The 18,855-nt window shown below is 42.9% G+C and overlaps 1 protein-coding gene across 1 annotated transcript in view; it reads right to left on the bottom strand.

Annotated features, from left to right (window-relative positions):
* The window catches only part of GFRA2 (GDNF family receptor alpha 2), a gene marked incomplete at its 5' end in the record, with an annotated part of 79,593 nt that overhangs the window by 59,678 nt on the left and 1,060 nt on the right, over window positions 1-18,855 (bottom strand). The window contains 6 exons of the mRNA XM_018566202.1: window positions 2,011-2,058; window positions 2,515-2,690; window positions 7,899-8,039; window positions 8,154-8,263; window positions 10,734-11,073; window positions 16,918-17,001. Coding sequence (XP_018421704.1) covers window positions 2,011-2,058; window positions 2,515-2,690; window positions 7,899-8,039; window positions 8,154-8,263; window positions 10,734-11,073; window positions 16,918-17,001 — 899 coding nt within the window. The remainder of the gene's footprint in view (window positions 1-2,010; window positions 2,059-2,514; window positions 2,691-7,898; window positions 8,040-8,153; window positions 8,264-10,733; window positions 11,074-16,917; window positions 17,002-18,855) is intronic.

The raw sequence follows: 18,855 nt of genomic DNA, 5'->3' as shown, positions 1-18,855 counted from the left end.
TGTATATATATATATATATATATATATATATATATGTATATATGTTTGAAGGCTAATGAGTTAGCTTGAATTTGTGGGAGGAGTCCGCGCCCTTACCCTTCTTAAACCGCACCATCAGGATGGCTTGGGACAGGACGTTTCTGCATAAACCCTCCCACCCATCCCTTTGGGTATACAGTCAATCTTCACACTCACTCAGAGTATGCCCCCTTATTGGAATTACTGTTCACCCGGACCAAGGCACACCTCAGGTCAGTATCTTATTGTAAATCGTGTGGAGCGGACTCTTAACACAAATATATATATATTAGGGATGCACCGATACCGATACAAGCATCGGAATGTTCTCAGTATACAAGCAAGGAATGTTCTTAGTATATTTTCTTTACAAGTCAAATATAATACAGCATTATGACCACTATGTGGAGCTGAGAAGCATTGGAAATTAGTATTTATTCGCTATGCTCCTCAGCTCCATCTAGTGGCCATAATGCTGTATTACATTACTACATTTAAAATTACATTCAACTTCTAAATAATGCCACATTATGGCCACTAGATAAATAAATGCTAATTTCCTATGCTCCTCAGTTCCATCTAGTAGTCATAATGCTGTATTACATTATTACATTTCAAATTACATTAGACTTGTAAATAAAATATATTATTATATGTATTTATATAGCGCCAACATTTACGCAGTGCTTTACATTACGTTGCACATTCAAATCTGTCCCTACCCTCAAGGAGCTTACAATCTAAGGTCCTTATCTCACATGCATACATGCAGGGCCAATTTAGAAAGGAGCCAATTAACCTTCCAGCATGTCTTTGCAGTGTGAGAGGAAACCAGAGTACCTGGAGTAAACACACACAAGCACTGGGAGAACATGCAAACTCCTTGTAGATAGTGACCTTGTCGGGATTCGAACCAGGGGCCCCCAGTGCTACTAAGAACATGTGTTTTTGCATCGATTCATAAAGAAAAAACGTTCACAGAGATTTGCAGAGCTAATGGCTCTGTAAATTGTTTATGTTGGCAGCTATTCGGAGCTCCCAAATGCTGGTATCTGCTGAGATCAGTGGTTACCGTTCATTAATGGATGCCTCACTAACGAGCCATCCATTAATTAAAGTTTTAAGCATTTTCAGACACCCGATCGCTCTCAGTGATAATATTGGGATATTTCGTTATTTTGGAATTCGGGATTCGGATCCAAAATTCAATTTGGTTCGGGTTTCAGATTCGGACGAAATCCGAATTATCGTTAGTTTGGGATGAGTTTGCAAATTTTCGTTGCGAATATCACAGAAAACCATTTACAGATATTAATACTAAAGCTGAAGCTCCCAGACCCGAATGGCATTCAGGATACGAATTTCTGAACTGCATGCGGTAGCCTCAGCTTTAGTAATATATGTATATGGCTCCCAGACCCGAATGGCATTTGGAAATTCGGATCCTGAATGCCATTCGGGTCTGGGATCCTCAGCTTTAGTATTATATGTATATACTGTATATGGCTTCCATATTGCTGTAATTAAAATTCGTGTTCAGACCCATTTGGATGCATTAAACTGAAAAAGACATCTGATTCGCCTGAAAAATCACATGTCCGAATCAGTTTTGTTTTTGAACGAAATTCGGACGGGATCTGAAATTCGTAAACGGAAATTCGGATTCCGATGCATTGGGATTCGGAAATTCTGATGTGTCCGCATTTCGGAAAATTTGTCCGAATTTTGAAGTGGAAGGAAACTAATCGCACATGTCTATCTGGAACAGGTTAATCTGACTGCACTTGGGGGCCAGGAAGGACTTACATTCTTCATGTGTGGCAAAATTGGCCAAAGTCACCAGGAAGGATTTGATTTGCCTTCCTCTGGACTGAAACTGCAGGAGTTGGGAGCGGATGAGCTGGATGGGTATCAGTCTTCCTAATTATAACACTTTCATTAAAAAAAAGTAAATGCGATTGAGTTACACAGTTATAATAAATGATGGAGTACCTCCGAAACACAGATTGTGAGTTCCGGGTTGCTGGTATTCTTCATGTCCTGTAATCAGAAATAACATACATCAGAACCATACCCATCCCACAACATACTGTGGTCGAGGACATTTTATGAACAGGAAATAAGCAGCTTAAAAGGGATCGGGGACATGCCTACAGCTAGACGACCTGTGTGGCTCATGGCATAGTAAGAGAACGTGTTCCTTGTGAATCAGCAAAGAAAATTGTCCTAAATATTGATCCAAATTTTTTCTTTATATACAGAAATAGTGCAAGGAAATCGAACTATGGGAGGGGGAGGGCCAGCACCAATTACAATCTGCAGCATTGCCCAGTGCTGTCAGGCTCCCATCCTGAACCTGCTTCCAGGAAACAGATAGGAAGTGCTGCTGCTCCTTCAGTGTCCAATGAGCAGCCTGGTTTCATGTTGTAGGGGCTCTGCTGACTCTTTTCGTTGACTTGCTCCCTAATATCTGTCAGTGACCTACGTGCTTCTTACCTGGAGAGAGTTGCACATAGCGGGGTGAGCCTCATAGAGGGTATTGCTGTCGCTCTGGTTGTCTGGCAGAAGGTTTCTCCTCTCGGCCCGGGAAGAGGCGGTGGTGTGAGGGGTTCTAGGGAGGCTCTGTTTGTGTACAACATCTGTGCCATTGCCGAAGGCTTGTATTGCGTTTTCTAGAAGGTCAAGAGAAAAGTTTTAGCAAACCGGCTCATAACTAGAGGGAGTATAAAACATATAAGTGTATATTATTATTATTATCAAAAAAGAAGAACTCCAGAGCACAGCCAACAGTCAGACTGGAGAGCGACCATAAATCAGAAGGTGGATTGTGGCTCCACAGAGAATACTATGACCATCTGACCGCTCGAAAAAAGGAGCTTCTGGAGTTTTCCAACAAATATCTCATAACTCTGTGTTTTCTATCCTTTCTATTTTCTATATTATTATTATACAGCATTTAAATAGTGCCAACAATTTGTACAGCGGTTTATAAAATAAAGGTTCAAGCCGCTCAGTTCAGAAGGAGAAAAAACAGGGAACTCACCGCAAATCATTTTTCAAGGCCTCAAGGCCTACAACAATTGGTGATTGATTTCATTTATTTTTAGCCTTGACTAAGTTTTTTGATACATTGAAAACCAAGATTTGCCATAAGTGCCCTGGATTTTCTCTGTCCTTATTAAGTTGATTTTGTTACTTTAAATAGGAGCACCGGGACCCCACTGCTGGGGTTTCACAGAGGAATAAGTGTGGGATCTCCAAAGTAGACCTCTTCTATATGCACAGGCCTCCAGAAGCACTAATGGCGACTTGTACACATCTTTTGAGCTATATTGTTGGTAAAATACAATGCAAACCAAGAGGAGGGCCCTGCTCATGAGAGCTTACAATACACAAGGGAGGGGTAAGCAATACAAAAGGTAATAAATGATGGGATGAGTTGATGGTTGATGAAGTTCAGTTGTTAGGTGGAGGTGGGATAGCCCTCTCTGAAGAGGTGAGTTTGAGATTACCTAAAGGTGGATAGACTAGGAGATAGCCAGACCGGTTGTGGTAGGGTGTACCAGGGGATGGGAAAGGCTCTGGAAAAGTCCTGGAGGTGAGCATGGAAAGAGGTGATCAGGGCGCAAGAGAGCAGGAGATCTTTGGAGGAATGAAAAGGAAGGTTTCTTGAGACGTGGTTGGTGATGTAGCTCGGAGCTGTGGATGGGTTTCTATGTCAGTATTTTGTATTTTTTTCCTTGGACAATGGGAAGCCAGTGGAGGTATTGGCAGAGAGCTTTAATATCAGCTTTAATATTATATGTATATACTGTATATGGCTCCCATGTTGCCATAACGAAAATTCATGTTCAGACCCATTCGGATGCATTAAACAGAAAAACACATCTGATTGGCCAGAAAAGTCACATGCCCGATTCAGTTTTGTTTTTGAAGGAAATTCGGACGGGATCCGAAATTCGAAAACAGAAATTCGGATTCGGGCACATTCAGATGCATTGGGATTCGGAAATACAACAGATACTAAACGGTTGCTGAGCCGGATGAGTTCCTCATTTTACTTTTTTACCTGCAGGCTGCATACAAGTGATCTCGGCGACATCGCCTAGATCACTTGTACAAAATGAGCAGCAACTTCCTTGCTCTACATTTAGCCCTGATTGGGCTAAATGTTAGCAGGGCTAACTGGCGGAAAAAAAAATACCCGCTTGGGGCCTGGGACTGCATGTCCCGGGTCGGGCAATATAAATTCCACACCCCTGCTGCCCCTTTACTCCCTGCTGCCCCATGGCCGGGCCTTGGTGGCCTTGTGGGAAATACGGCCCTGGTTGCAATAGTCAAGGCAAGAGGTAAGAAGAGTGAATCAGTAGCTTGATGGTGTCATTGGCTAACACGGTCAACATCAAGTCAGTGGATTTTAATCTGATCTTGAAATATCAGTCAAAACTTTGCTAAATAAATCATCCCTATAAACATTTTAGAAGAGATCCATGGCAGAGCATGCGTTTCTCTGTCCACTCCCCTGTGTATGTTGTGCCTCCCGTGTACAGAGATTTATTTACCCGTCCATTTACCAGAAGGATCAATGTTACTTAGATCAGGATGAATGCATCTCAGGGGCTTATGGCTATAAGCTGTTAGTATTCTTTAATGCGTTGTCCATATACACCAGGCAGTTCAGGTTTAATGAATGCAATCAATGCCCGTCTCCTATCTACAATATTTATACATTAACTGTACCACATGTTTCTTTCATTTCAATACATTCTGTTTTTTGCATTCGTCTTTCTGATACTTTCTTCACACGGCCACCTACTTTTGGTTTTTAAACAGGAAAAATAAATTTAGTTTGTTATGCATTTATACGCAAAATGACGTGTATGGTTACATACATTTACAGGGCTTTAGATGCGTTCAGAGTATCTAATCTGCCCCTGGACACACAGATTTCTGCTTTTTCTGTATGCAATTATATTGAATGCACCTGAACGCAATTAGATACACAGTGTGCATTATACTAATTAAAATCATTACATGTGTCTACAGTACTTACATTTAGAAATGTCCTATGAATGCTTCTAAATGCATAAGTGCATGTATGTCATTGTCCACGTGATTGAGGGCTGAGTCACTATGAGCTAAACAAACTGAAACTCCTTTTTATAAGTCTGTGTCGTGTTCTGTTAACTGAATCCCATTCCTGTACCTTGAAGGAAAAATGGGGTAACCTCAAAGTAACATGGCTGTCAATTTATTAATTTTAATATACTGTATGTCCCAATATAAGCACTCACATAGAGAAGGATCACACTTGCAGTTCTTTAGTGTGGCTTGTGGCTTCCACGTATATCTGCCAGTGTATGCAACTGAGTTGTCGGTGTTTCTTAAAGGGCCAGTCACCCTAAAAATGTTATTTATGCTTTTTTGGTCTGCAACTGCTGGGGCTGTTATGGGGTTTTTTCCATTCTCCCTGCTTGATTTTGTGCTTGAGTCAGCAGTAGGTGTGCCACCCGTCTGGTTTTCACCAGGACAGTCCGTTTTTGGAGTCTTGTGTCCGGGTGTCAGTGGGCACCCAGACATAAGACACATAGCGCCAACACCGGCACTTAAAATTTTCTGACAGATGCAGCTGTGCGATCTCGGGCAGCCTCATCTGCCTGAAACCAGATCTTCCTCCGAGCTGCGGGCAGCCTCTGCCTGTTTACAGGTGCTCGACAGCTCAGAGTAAGACCCGGGTTTCAGGCAGATGCGGCTGCCCGAGATTGCGCTTGCCGAGGACCTCGGCAGCCGCATCTGTGATTGCTCCTCCTTCTCCTCCTCTGGCTCCCTGACACCGTGCTGCCCGTCTGTGGACACCTGGTGAGTGAGACATCATAGCCCAGACAGCCACCTGAGAGTCACACAGCCCACCTGAGTGTCGCACAGCCCACCTGAAAATCACACAGCTCATCTGAGTGCTGCATAGCCCACCTGAGTGTCACAAGCCCACCTGAGAGTTTCTCAGTCCACCTGAGTGTCGCACAGCCCATCTGAGTGTCGCATAGCCCACCTGAGAGTCACATAGCCCACCTAAGTGTAACACAGCCCACCTGAGAGCCCCCACAGCCCATCTGGGAGACCGCACAGCCCATCTGAGAGACCACACAGGCCACCTGGAGACATCAGGGCGCCAACCCAGAACAACACAGAGTATGTAGTCATATTATTTTGTATTGCTGTATAATGTATTTCAGGGATTTGCAGTCTTCTATACCTGGTCTCCTTACTCCCTCCCCTGGCTGTCTCTTCTCGCTCTCTTTGGGTTTCATTTGAAGAAAAGGTGGCAACCCTAGTCAGTAGCAAGATTTCACGTCTTGATTATCCAAGACATACAAGAACCAGGAGCTGCCTTAGCATGTCATGTTCCACATAAGACTGAAATATCACTTTTGGGTGACCATAACTTTTGAAAAGTAAAATAACAGCACCCCTTGCTGGCTAACAGGGCTAAATATTCACCTCCTCATGTATTACTTGCCCCTCCCTTTTAGATTGTAAGCACTCACGGACAGGGCCCTCCTTACCATTTACATAGTTACATAGTTAGTCAGGCTGAAAAAAGATACTTGTCCATCGAGTTCAACATATAGAGATATGGAAAAAAAAAAAAAAAGCCTAAACAGAACGCTATGCCCACAATTACCCACTGTAGATCCAGAGGAAGGCAAAAAAACCCCCCCTATAAAGCACGGTTCAATTTGCTCCAACAGGGGAAAAAAGTTCCTCCCTGATCCCATAAGGCAATCGGATATTCCCTGAATCAACAATCTCTGATGCCTAATATACCTACTCAATATCCAGTAATATTCTGTGCATTTAGGAATACATCCAGGTTTTTTTTTAAACAATTAACCGAGCTAGCTAGAACTTTGTCTTGAATTGTATTGTGATTGTAATGTCTTCCTTACACTGTAAAGCGCTGCGCAAACTGTTGGTGCTATATAAATCCTGCATAGTAATAATAATATTGTATGGTGCAATTGCTAATCCATTAGTCGCAGGCCAAACAGGATTCTGCTTTTAAAGGAGAACTATGGGGTTAAGGCTTTCCCCCATAGTTCTCCTTAGGGTAACGGGAGGACACAAACTAGCGGGAGGGGGGAATCCAGCCCCTCCCCTGTCACGGCAGAGAGCTGTGACAGGATCGGGAGGTGAGCGAACGCCGGTATGTGTTCGCTCACCTCCCGATCTACTGAGCCGACCTGTGACAGTCTCATTGTCACAGGTCGGCTAGAACTATAAGGTGAGTGAAAAGCACACACCTCATAGTTCTCCTTTAAGCAGAATCATTAGTCATAGTCAAAGCATGATAAAATGCAACAAAAACCTGATCTTCTATGTTTAATTTTATCAATGATTGCAAAACATATGTTTACTGTGCTCGGTGTTACCCTATGAGCAGACCCACCTGAGCTTTGTTTTTCGCATTGGTCAATGGAAGTTAGTGGGAGCAGCAGATTGGCACACTTGGATCCACACCTCTGCATTTTACCATCAATGGAAGCTCCTCAAAAGGCATGTCATTCAATGGGCTATTGTGTTCTGATGGCGGGTGTGAAGCTGTCAGAATACCCAAACAGTAACTGCAGCTGAATGACTGAGGGATCCCAATGGGACCACACACTGCTCGAAATCCGACCAGTGTATGGCCAGCTTTGGACTACCAGATCTCCATATACTGTAAGAAGCAAGGATGTTAACTCCCCTCATCCTCTTTAAAATAAAACTTTCACAAGGTCCTTCTTTCATATTCAAAGTTAAAAATTGGTCTTCTACAAGTCCTCCAAGTTTCTTGACCTCATCTTAGTCCCACACATAATAAGACTACATGGTCTACTCACGCAGACAGTGGTTCTGAGTGAACTCTTTCAGGTATAGTTCACACTGAGTCTCCTGATCTCCACTACCCTTACAAGAACACCAGGGCCCAATGGAAAGTAGATGGGGGTCCGAGTCCAGGAAGTTCAGGGCTACGTCATACCCTGCAGGAAAAGGAACAGAGATGTATTTTGAGCTTTGAAGGTTAAGGATGGCAATACTGTACTGTGCATAATTATTATTAGAACAGGTTCAGCCGCACTACGCAGGTGACTTACCGATCAGCCCTGCATAGGCACCCAGACAGGCCGAGTAGTTATCACGCACGCAACCACTTGCAGTTTGAGTGGAGCTCTTACAGTTAGTAACAAAGTCCGCCAGCCGAGACCTGTAAGTAGAGCAGTACAAGCTGAAAACTCATGAAGGGATAGTATATGCAGGTAAAAAAAACAAAGTTCAGTCTACTTTTTTGGCATTCAAATGTTTTGTTAGCTTTAAATAAAACTGTCAGGTTTATATTGGTAAAAAAAAGTGAAAAAAGAGACCACTGGAATATCCATTGCACTTACAAAAACATTAGGTATAGGGGCCATATCAAAATATCCCATGTGTCAGTGAACCTTTCCTCTATCATATCAGCTCAACACTTGGGAGGCTGACAATGAGTAGAGCTCTCAGGAGACCATCCCACAGGGCTGAATGACATGAGATGGGATGTCCTGATGATATCCACTTCTTCAAATGTTGAGAGGGGCATGGCATTCTAGAAGTCATTCAGCCCTACCTGATGGTCTCCCGGGAGCTGCCCTTATTGCCCACTTTCAACAGCTCTAGCTGATATTGTAGAGAAGAGTTCACTGATACCTGGGATATTGTCATAAACATCTTAGAATATAAGTATTTTATGGGCTGGTTCTTAATCCACAGATATCCACCAACTCACCAACTGGGGGACCTCGGCTAAACCCTTGAGGTATTGGAGGACCAAAAGATTGGATCAGCTGGATAATCAGGTGTAGTAATATCATTTTTATGTAAAGTCAATACCCAACACGTTTCATGGGTTACACATAGCCCCCCTGTTAAGGGCTAACAAGTAAAGAACAGAACAAAATGGTGTACCATCATCAGGATAAATCCCGAAAAACAGAATCACTAATGCAAAACAGTTCTATGAATTAAATCATTTAAAAGTGGAATCATAAAAATGTATGGGTCACGAGGGGGGTATCAAAAAAGTAATGCCTTTTGTTTCATATCTGCTGTTCATGTGAACCAATAATGAAATGGCTGATACCTGTCATACATATGGTCTTACTTAGTCATTGTGTGCTTCTGTTCTTTAAATTGTTTCAAGTGAATCATGGATGAGAGGTTGACAGAAAGAGCAGTAATTGAGTTTGTGACAAAAGAGGGTTGTTCAGCTGTTGAGATCCATACATGCCTGAACAATGTGTATGGTGATGCAGTAATTGACATGAGCAATGTTAGGCTTTGGATAAAGAAGTTTAAAGAGAGAGAAACTGAAATTGTTGACAAGGCGTTGAATAATGCCGATCAAGCTTTCCTCGAGTAGAATTTTTCCAGGCTGGATTGGGGCCTGGATAAAATGATGGCACAAATGCACCCAACATGATTGAGACAATGTGGAAGGGTCACTCTGAATAGAGGAATTTATAGACTAACCGAATGTATATTCATTGTTTCCATCTCTGTATAATTAAAGGAGAATTATGGGGAGAGTGAAATACATTCATGCCCATAGTTAGAGCCGACGTGTGACACTGAAGCTGCCAAGGGTCAGCACTATTCATCAAGTACTGATCACATACCAATGATCGCTCAGTTCCTAATCTTCTCCCTACAGAGAGCGGTGACTGCCAGTCATGGCTCCTTGCAGGGATTTCCCCCTCCCCTCTCTGTTCCTCCAGTGCTGACTGAAGGGATGGATGAGGGAGGAGGCGGGCACAGCTGGCTCTGCCTCCAGAGCTAACCTGCAGAGCCAGCTGTCAACCAGGCAGTAAGCTATATACTGAGTTTTGGGTCACAGAAGGACATTAGTAAACGTCCTCCTGTGAGCCTAAAGAGAACTATGGCCAAAAAAGGGTGGGCCATAGTTCTCTGTTAAACATTCTATATCTTAACCGGCATTACTTTTTGGTAAGGGGTAGGCACCACACTGGCAAGAAAATGCCAGGGTGCACATCCACAAAAATATCTATACAAATCCAAATCAGATATATATATATATATAGATATATAGATATATACACTGAGTGTCCAGATTATTATTATTATTATGACCACCCCATCAGTACTTTGTTGGGCCACGAGATGACTCCATGAGATGACTTCGTTGGGCCACCTCGTGACTCCAAGAGGTGTTGAAAGGTGATGCGAGGAATCTGACACGGCACTGTTGCCCTTCTGTTGTCTTGTACTAGTCTTGCCACTCTCCGTTCTGCCCTAACATTGACTAGTCGCTGACGGCCACAATTCGCAGGTTCAGACCCAGATTTTCGACTGACAGTCCGGTCTTTAAACACTTTAACAACAGCTGCTCTTGAACATTTAAAGAATTCTGCTGTTTTGTTGATACTCGCTCCATAGCTCCGCGCCAACAATCATCCCACGTTCAAAGGCTGTTAAATCGCATTGTTTACCCGTATCTTCAGAAACAAATCACTTCTACTGTCGTGGTAAACAACCTGCTTCCCTATTTATAATGGTCTGGCCCTCTAGCAACTTCAGCGCGGAATTATAGCTAATTATAGCTAATTTGCCTACAAACGTCAGGTGGTCATAATAAACTGGCCACTCAGTGTATATGAGAGATGGTACGCCTGATGGCGTGTTACCTGCACACCGGGTCCTGTCTGCAGTTGCTCCAAATTTCCAAACAGTTAGGCAGTGCAGGGTGATTGAAGGAACAGCTTGGCACTGTGGTCTGACGCCTCCTCTCAGCGCATGGCTTATCTTTGCAGGGGCAGAAGAGGAGCGGGTAGGTCAGGTTTGAAGGAATTCGCTCCAGGAAGGTGCGGAGGGTCTTGTGACACTTGCGTCGGTTGCACTGCTCATCAATCGATGGGTTACAGACTGATATGAAGGCGGAACGGAGCTTCTTGCAGGAATCGTTCACATTGCAGAACTTGGCTGCATCTAGACAGGCATTCTGTCTGGACATGGACGACTCTGTGCCTGTAGGTAACAAGGAAGATTGTCATTTAAAAGGATACATCCTTCATTACAACGAGACATTGTGACTTTCAATTCCATCAAACAAGAAAGCAGTGTGGCCTTAACTGAATGTAAATATTCATTTCAAGTAGAAGGTTCAAGTAGAGGGTTATACTATTTTTAAGGTACAACTCAATATTACTTTTACATTTTTTCACAGAAAGGCAGAGCCACTAAAGAATCAGTTTGGATATATGTTTAGTACTCATCTTGATCCCTAACTTCCAAACACAATATTGCTAAACACAACATTGCCTGAACCAAGTGGTAAAGTGACCCACATTATCATCCAACCACAGACACAAGAAGCTTTTTGCCAGTTCCCAAACCTCGCTCCTTTCACCAGTTCTCGTCCACCAAAGTCCACTTGCAACTGGGAAGCCAACACTTCCAAGAGTGTTGATCTCCAGGGTCCCCCACAGCTCTCCCTGGTGCGGTGCCCCCTGCTGACCTCCACATCACGACTGTGTCCTTCTTATGGAAGTCAGCAGGAGGAAATGGTGAGAGCCACGGCCGGCCCAGGAGAACGACATTCCCAGAAGGGTTGGTTTCCCCGGGGACTTTGAAGGACAAGAACGCGGGAGCATTGAGGTGTTTGGTAATGTAGTCATCAGGAAAGGTGACAATCTACAGTCTTATTTACAGGTAACAAGGGTACTTACTACTTATTTTATTCATGACGGGACCCCTCTAAATTCCTCTACAAATGATAGGATGTTTATGTACACTTCATTGAACTTCATCTGACTTCACACTTTGGTATTGCAGGATCATTATATGGACATTATATATAATAAGTTAAATGTATAGTTCGCCAACAGCAGTGAGTAAAACCTGAACATTTCTCACAGAGCACATTGAATACTTGTGTATGTATAGCCCAAACCTTTTTTTTTATTTTGGGTACAGCAGGTAAGGATTAGACACCCCTTCCAGATTATTGTTTGCTATCTGTCTACCATTGGGGACATTTCCCTTCACTTCCTGCCCCTGAGACACAAGAAGAAGTGAGAAGAGACCTCCCAAAGTGATGGGAATTCTTTTCATAGACGGTTGTCCCCAGAATAGGTGGAAGATTTCTCCTCACCCCTTGTGTTGGAGACAACTCTAAAATCTGGGGTTTCCCCTCACTTTTTTTTTTTGGAGATAATGTTCACGAGGACAAAAAGAGGGATAAATCTCAATGGGGACCCAGGCAGCAACATAAACTTAAAGCACTATTGAAGCCAAAACATTTTTTAGTTTTGGATAGAACGGAGAGGGACTAGAACACCTGTCAGGCTTTTATTGCTGTCTCTCTCCTCGTTAGAGAGATTCATCCTCTCTATTTGTCCTGGTGACCATTTTCACCAAAAGTGAAAGGAAATCTAACATTTTGGATCGTCACCAGAACAGGAAAAGATGGGAAATCTTCCAATGGGGACAATAGTTTTGGTGACCACCAGGGCTTTCCCCCTTTTTTGGAGGGATTTCCTCTCACTTTCTGTTTTGGGTATCCACTGTGGCAATGCCCAATGATTGAAGCCTATTGGTGGAAAGTTCTGTCAAAAGACAGCCGAACACCCCTAATAATTGTATAGGTTGCATGCATTTTGCAAAAAAGAAGCTCAAACACCATTGGTTAATGGCAACTAGTTACTTCATTTTTGTCCAATCATCAAACAGCATTACATAAGCCCATGTTCATTTGTGTCCACTAGATGGGTTCCCCAAGATAAGGTTGGCAAAGTGGGTATAGTGGTCCTTGGCAATGTTCCCCTGTTCATGTGTTTCTGGAAATTCCCCTTCATGACTCGTAAACACGTTTACAGCAAATGTATCCTTCCATAAGTACATTGCCTGAAATGGAGGTCTGTCTTAAGATGGCTGACATTCCTCCAAAATGGCGGGTGATCATGTGGTTCAGCAAGGATCATCAAATTTCCCTTCACATCAACCACCTTTATATCTACCAACAACTATGTAGTGCAAGGGCCTGCCTGATTGAATAGATTAGCCTCCATTCACAGCAGTTGCTCTCGTGAATGTGCACAAAATCATGTAATTTTATTTATCAATGGCACCCCAAAAGTGGCAAACATCGCCTGTTGGTGCTCACATTAATTCCTTGAAAACAGGCAAAAATGTGCAAAGTGCACAGCTCAAACTGAGCTTCTTTGCAGAATTGTTGCTTGTAGGGCAGCCATTGAAATGAATGCTGACATGTGACAAACGTGCCAAAACATGCCGTGTGTTCACGTGCACACCCAGTATGAATGGGGGCTTACTTGAAACTTGGTGAGCTCTGTGTGTTTCTTCTAGACCTGTGCAGTAATTCAGTGTGAGACTTGGAGTTTCCTGTAATAAAGACTGCTCACTGCAGCTCCCTCTCCTTGTGCAGGGAAACAGGTCTTGTCTCCGCCACTTCCTGTAATAAAGACTGGTCACTGTTGCTGTCTCTCCTTGTGCAGGGTGACTGGTCTTGTCTCCGGCCCTTCCTGTAATAAAGACCGCTCACTGCTGCTCCCTCTCCTTGTGCAGGGTGACTGGTCTTATCTCCGCCCCTTCCTGTAATAAAGACCGGTCACTACTGCTCTCTCTCCTTGTGCAGGGTAACTGTTTTTGTCTCCATACCCTCCTGTAGTTTTCTACAGGCAGCCTATATTGTATGGGGCCCGCTGGGCCCCTCCCACAAATCTGCTCTCGGCACACGCTATATACAGCACAGTGATGATGTCATAGCTACTTTAACAAGGTAATACGTGGGCATGCAAAGGCATTGCAGACAAAGTAGATTCATATTCCTTGTGGCTATTGAGTAAGATTTTGTGCCCGGAGTTCAGCTTGTTAGGTGGAGTTGTCCTTTAAGCCATTACTCCAGTTTCAGCAAAAACGATTTAATTGCAGGAGAGACCCAGAGGATCTGCTTTGCAGATAAAATCCTGTATGAAAAATGTTTATCTGTCTATACGGAATCCCTAGCGGAGCGCACATAGGATACCGTTCAATTCAAGTGACTGTAATAATGGAGGAGCAGAGTCCTGTAGTCAGCTAACTAACCCCCTGCTGTGTAGTCATCCATCTGCATTGACTTTTTAGTACAATTCTGGTCAGCCTAAACCTGCTCACGGCAGAGCAATGTAAGCGGCTTAAATAGCTACCTGGATATTGTATGAGTCCAACATTGGTCCGTCTAAAGCTTTCTACACACTGATTGTCCAATCTCTTTAGATTTACCACCAAACATGAATCACAAATGTCTACCTGGCTGGATGCAAATTGTATATATTTTTTAGGAAGACCCTTACAATTAGATTGTAATGTGTGTGGCTAGCTTTAGAAAGATGGCGGAAACTTCACTCATATTAGATTAACATGGACAGACCTGTAAGTGTCCCTAAATGCAGCAGGGAAAGATAGGGTCCCACGCGATGAACAGGGCTTTAAATGTTGGCAAGTCAGATGACTCACCCCGCTACCCCCTCGCTGCAAGGGTTAACTGCTCGTTTTTCTCTAGGGGTGAAAATAAAGAAGATTCACTCCCATGATCCTCTGTCCTATGGCAGTGACCGCTCACCTCTCTTCCCCTTCTCTCTGGCTGTGGTATGTCACTTGGTGTTTTCATATTAGACATGATGACATTCATCACGAGTCCTTAGGACGATGGAGCGCGGGGGAGAAGAAACCGGTCTAGCAACTAGGCGAGACTGAGGATCAGGTGAGTATATTTTCTTTCATTTCACCCCCTAGGCAAAATAAGACGTTAACCCTTGCAATGCGGGGGTAGCCCCAATTTTTCAGTGTTGAGTTCCGATTTAAAGGTCTTCAGTTCAGTTGAACAGTAAAGAAAAGATCTTCTGGCCATAGACTTGAGATATAGGTTCAGGGATGGATTCAGCTGCCCATTTGATGCCCATGTTTGCCATCATCAGTAGAAACACAGTCATCTCCTATAATCCTGTTTACAAGTTCTCTAGGCTTGGACCAGTACAACAATAAACTCTGAATAAAATAAGCAATCCTAGTTGGGAGGGGGTTCGTAGGTTGCTTTGGGCATCAAATGTTGTGTAGCACCGGTGATGGAAATCAGGGCATGAGGAGCTCAAAAGTAGATGAAAGATCCAACCATCCAAAACTATAGTTAGACAACAAAAAAGAATGGAGGTTCACATTATAAACTACCACCATGAACACCAACTAGCTTAATATGAAACAACAAATCTTCCTACAGAGAAAATAGGATCAAACAATTACTATTTGAATCTTCAAAAACACAGAAAGACAAATAAGGGTATGAAAAGAGCCCAAAACCAAATCCCTTTCAAACATAGAGATTGGAATGAAGCCAACAAATACACAGCCTTCCCAGTTTTACTATTGCCCCCCTTGGTAATGTTGGACATACAACAGCATATACTGATTGTATTACTGACTGGAGTGTGTCTTTTGAGTTGTAGATGGTGCTGTAGTGAAATGTTAGTCTCTATGTGCTTGCTTATACACAGGAAGTTTATTTTCTATATGTTTACTTCACAATGCTTTATTCTGACATAATGTTCTTCTAAGCAAGTAAAACTTAATTAAGCATTCCTCAAGATCTCAGTGCTTCATCTAAACTCCACACAAAACAATGATGTAGCAACAGGTATTGAAGGCACTCAAAGGACTTCTCTCGGTGAACAAGGTAGACACTATAATAGCTTTATTGCATCGATGATTCTGCGAGTCACAGGGCCTTGAGAAAGGTGGGTCTGACTCGCCAAAAATGTTGGTGCAGTAAAACTTCTATACTGTGTCCTCCTTGTTCACATATGGAAGCTGCTGTCCTCCTTGTTGACCTATGAAAGCTATTGTCCTCCTTGTTGACCTATGAAAGCTATTGTCCTCCTTGTTGACCTATGGAAGCTTCTGTCCTCCATGTTGACCTATGAAAGCTACTGTCCTTTTTGTTGTCCTATGAAAGCTACTGTCTTCCTTGTTGACCTATGGAAGCTTCTGTCCTCTATGTTGACCTATAAAAGCTACTGTCCTTCTTGTTGTCCTATGAAAGCTACTGTCTTCCTTGTTGAACTATGGAAGCTACTGTCCTCCATGTTGACCTATGAAAGCTACTGTCCTTCTTGTTGTCCTATGAAAGCTACTGTCTTCCTTGTTGACCTATGGAAGCTACTGTCTTCCTTGTTGACCTATGAAGGCTACTGTCCTTCTTGTTGTCCTATGAAAGCTACTGTTCTCCTTGTTTACCTATGAAAGCTACTGTCCTCCTTGTTGACCTATTGTGCTTCTTGTTGACCTATGAAAGCTATTGTCCTCCTTGTTCACCTATTGAAACCATTTAAGTGTGTCTACAATACCTGTTGCATATAAATATATATTTGGTATATATTTGGCTGCTTATCTGAAGTCCAACTTTATTATTGTTATTATTACTATTTAGAATCTAAAATTAAAATATCCTCTGACTTACATTATGGATGCCGTTTTTCTTTTTTTTAATACCATCATCATTTTTATATCAAATTAATATACAAAGTTGCTATTTGCTGCGGAAAAGTTGGAAAACCAACTGTGCAGAGGCTTATGCCTGGACTTGGCAGCGCTCCTTTCTGGACCACGCACAGCCGGTCTCTGGAGGAATTATTTGGCTTTTTACATTTCAGACACATTTTGCAATTCTGCTTTAAACAAACTTCTGCGTGTGTACATATGTTGTTTCGTTCTATTGCATTGTTCCTCGCCCTTGAGAATTTTCTGTTAAATATTTGAAACACAAACAAATACGAAGTTAGTACATTTGCTACCATCGAGTTTGAGCGAGTTACTCACCAGAGTTGATGGAAGCCACGCGGAAAATGTCAGACAAACGGGAGGTCACTGGTTCATACGGTGATGACTCATAAAACTCATCCCCTGAGAAGAAATTAAAGGATGTTACAGACTTAGACAACACTCGTAACTAGTATGGAATGGTGGTGCTCTGTACGGTGTGCCCTCCTCTCCCTATTCTGCAAGGCTAAATTGCAAACCACAACAGTAGTGCTAAGCTGTTAAGATGAGGAATATTTAAATGGCTTGTCTGCCCAAAGGTCATATTTTTGTTATAGGTCAATCTGGGTGGGCTGTCATTCACTGGCTGTATATATCTTGGATACATCAACATTGAGACCTTCCTGCCAAAATTTCCATCTCTGGTCCTATTCACCTAGGAGTATGGGGTGTTATTGGCCCCCTTTGTGTGTTCTAGCATCCCCATTTACATTATCTGTAGTATGAAATAAATACAAGTTTCAGCAGGAAGCATGGGACCCCTCTTAATGGCCATGGCAAGTGTGCAGATCCATAAACTCAGTCTCACCAGCAGAGTCCCGGGAGAAATAAGGAATTGTCAGGTGGTTTAATTCACCAGCTCTTAGCCTAAAATGAAATATCAGTTTTCAGTAGACTGACCTTTTATGTGTAACTAGCACGGGTGTTCTATGAAGCTGGTAGACACAAGAGAGAACTGAGAATCTTTGGTTTTGGAACCAAACAAAACCAACTAGCCCTTTTATTGTAGGGACAGATTTTGGGGGGCTAAACAAAGGGTACCATGGTGTTTCAATGATTGGTGGGCATGGTGTAAGGTTGGTAATTATAAAGTTCATGATTAATTGTGCTACACCTACCAGCAGCAGCTTCCTCTCAGCACTAGATCGCATGATATCTAAGAGCTGCAAAGAAAGTTAGTGCCGGGAGACCTTCCTACGTCAAACACTGTGATCGAAGGTCTGAACAAGTAGCAGGTGGCTATTTCTTGCCCAGCATGTGTCACTGATTTTGGGACAAGCTCTGATCAATGGTGAAGCCCCTATTAACACTTGAGCTTGAGCCCTTTCATGTAATTTTCAACCTTTTTTTTGCCTGTGTTTTAATACCTTTTTCAGGCATTTTTGATTTAGCCAAAGCTAGTTACCAGGAGGAGGAGATGGTCGTTAGAGTTACACACATTTTTCAGGTGCTCCTACTGAAGTCTATGGGGTCAAAAACACCCAATTTTGCCCGAATAAAGCTCATTTAATATTTTGAGCTACAAGCAACACATCTCTCAGGTGTGAATGGGCACCACTGAAAATTATGGCATTCATTGTTGCATTTTGGAAAACATGAAACAAAATGCTCAGGTGTGAATGGGGGCTGAATGTTGATGTATCTGCACTCAGGGCCACCATTCCCATATACTGTATCTTATCAGTACCGTTTCAGGGGCCAAATGCCCCCCAGACCAGACTTCTCCTGGGTAGAAAGATAACTACCGGAGGAAAAATGTATGTAATATGCTCTACCTTGTCTCAAGCTTCTCTTTATCTCTCTACTTTATTCTTTCCACTTGTACTACAAACAACTAACAACAAATCAACCGCTCCCAACTCTAGCTTATCCAAGCTTTATAGGGGAACCGGAAGAGATCAGCTATGACTGTACAGTATGTAGCATGGACTACTACAGTGATTTTCAGCATCCCCAGCAGCCCTTCAGAGATCAGAAATGGATACTTACATTGAACCAAGCTGTACCAATGTAAGTATCCATAAAAGATCATTCCTGGAGTTCCGCATCAAAACTTGTACTTTTCTTTCTCCTGGATAATAGGGCTCCTGCTGCTCTACATCTATCCCACTCCCCATGTGAGAGCTGAGGGTCTCATGGCCTGCAATGCTAGTGTGGTATTTGCGCCCCCCCCCCCCCCCCCCCTGCCCCTGTGGACAATCGCTGTTTTTTTGTGGT

The sequence above is a fragment of the Nanorana parkeri genome, unplaced genomic scaffold (genome assembly GCF_000935625.1).
Source record: "Nanorana parkeri isolate BGI_ZX_2015 unplaced genomic scaffold, ASM93562v1 scaffold924, whole genome shotgun sequence".
In the NCBI taxonomy this organism is placed as follows: domain Eukaryota; kingdom Metazoa; phylum Chordata; class Amphibia; order Anura; family Dicroglossidae; genus Nanorana; species Nanorana parkeri.
Note: the sequence above shows the minus strand (reverse complement) of the source record. Positions and strands in the feature narration are given on the sequence as shown.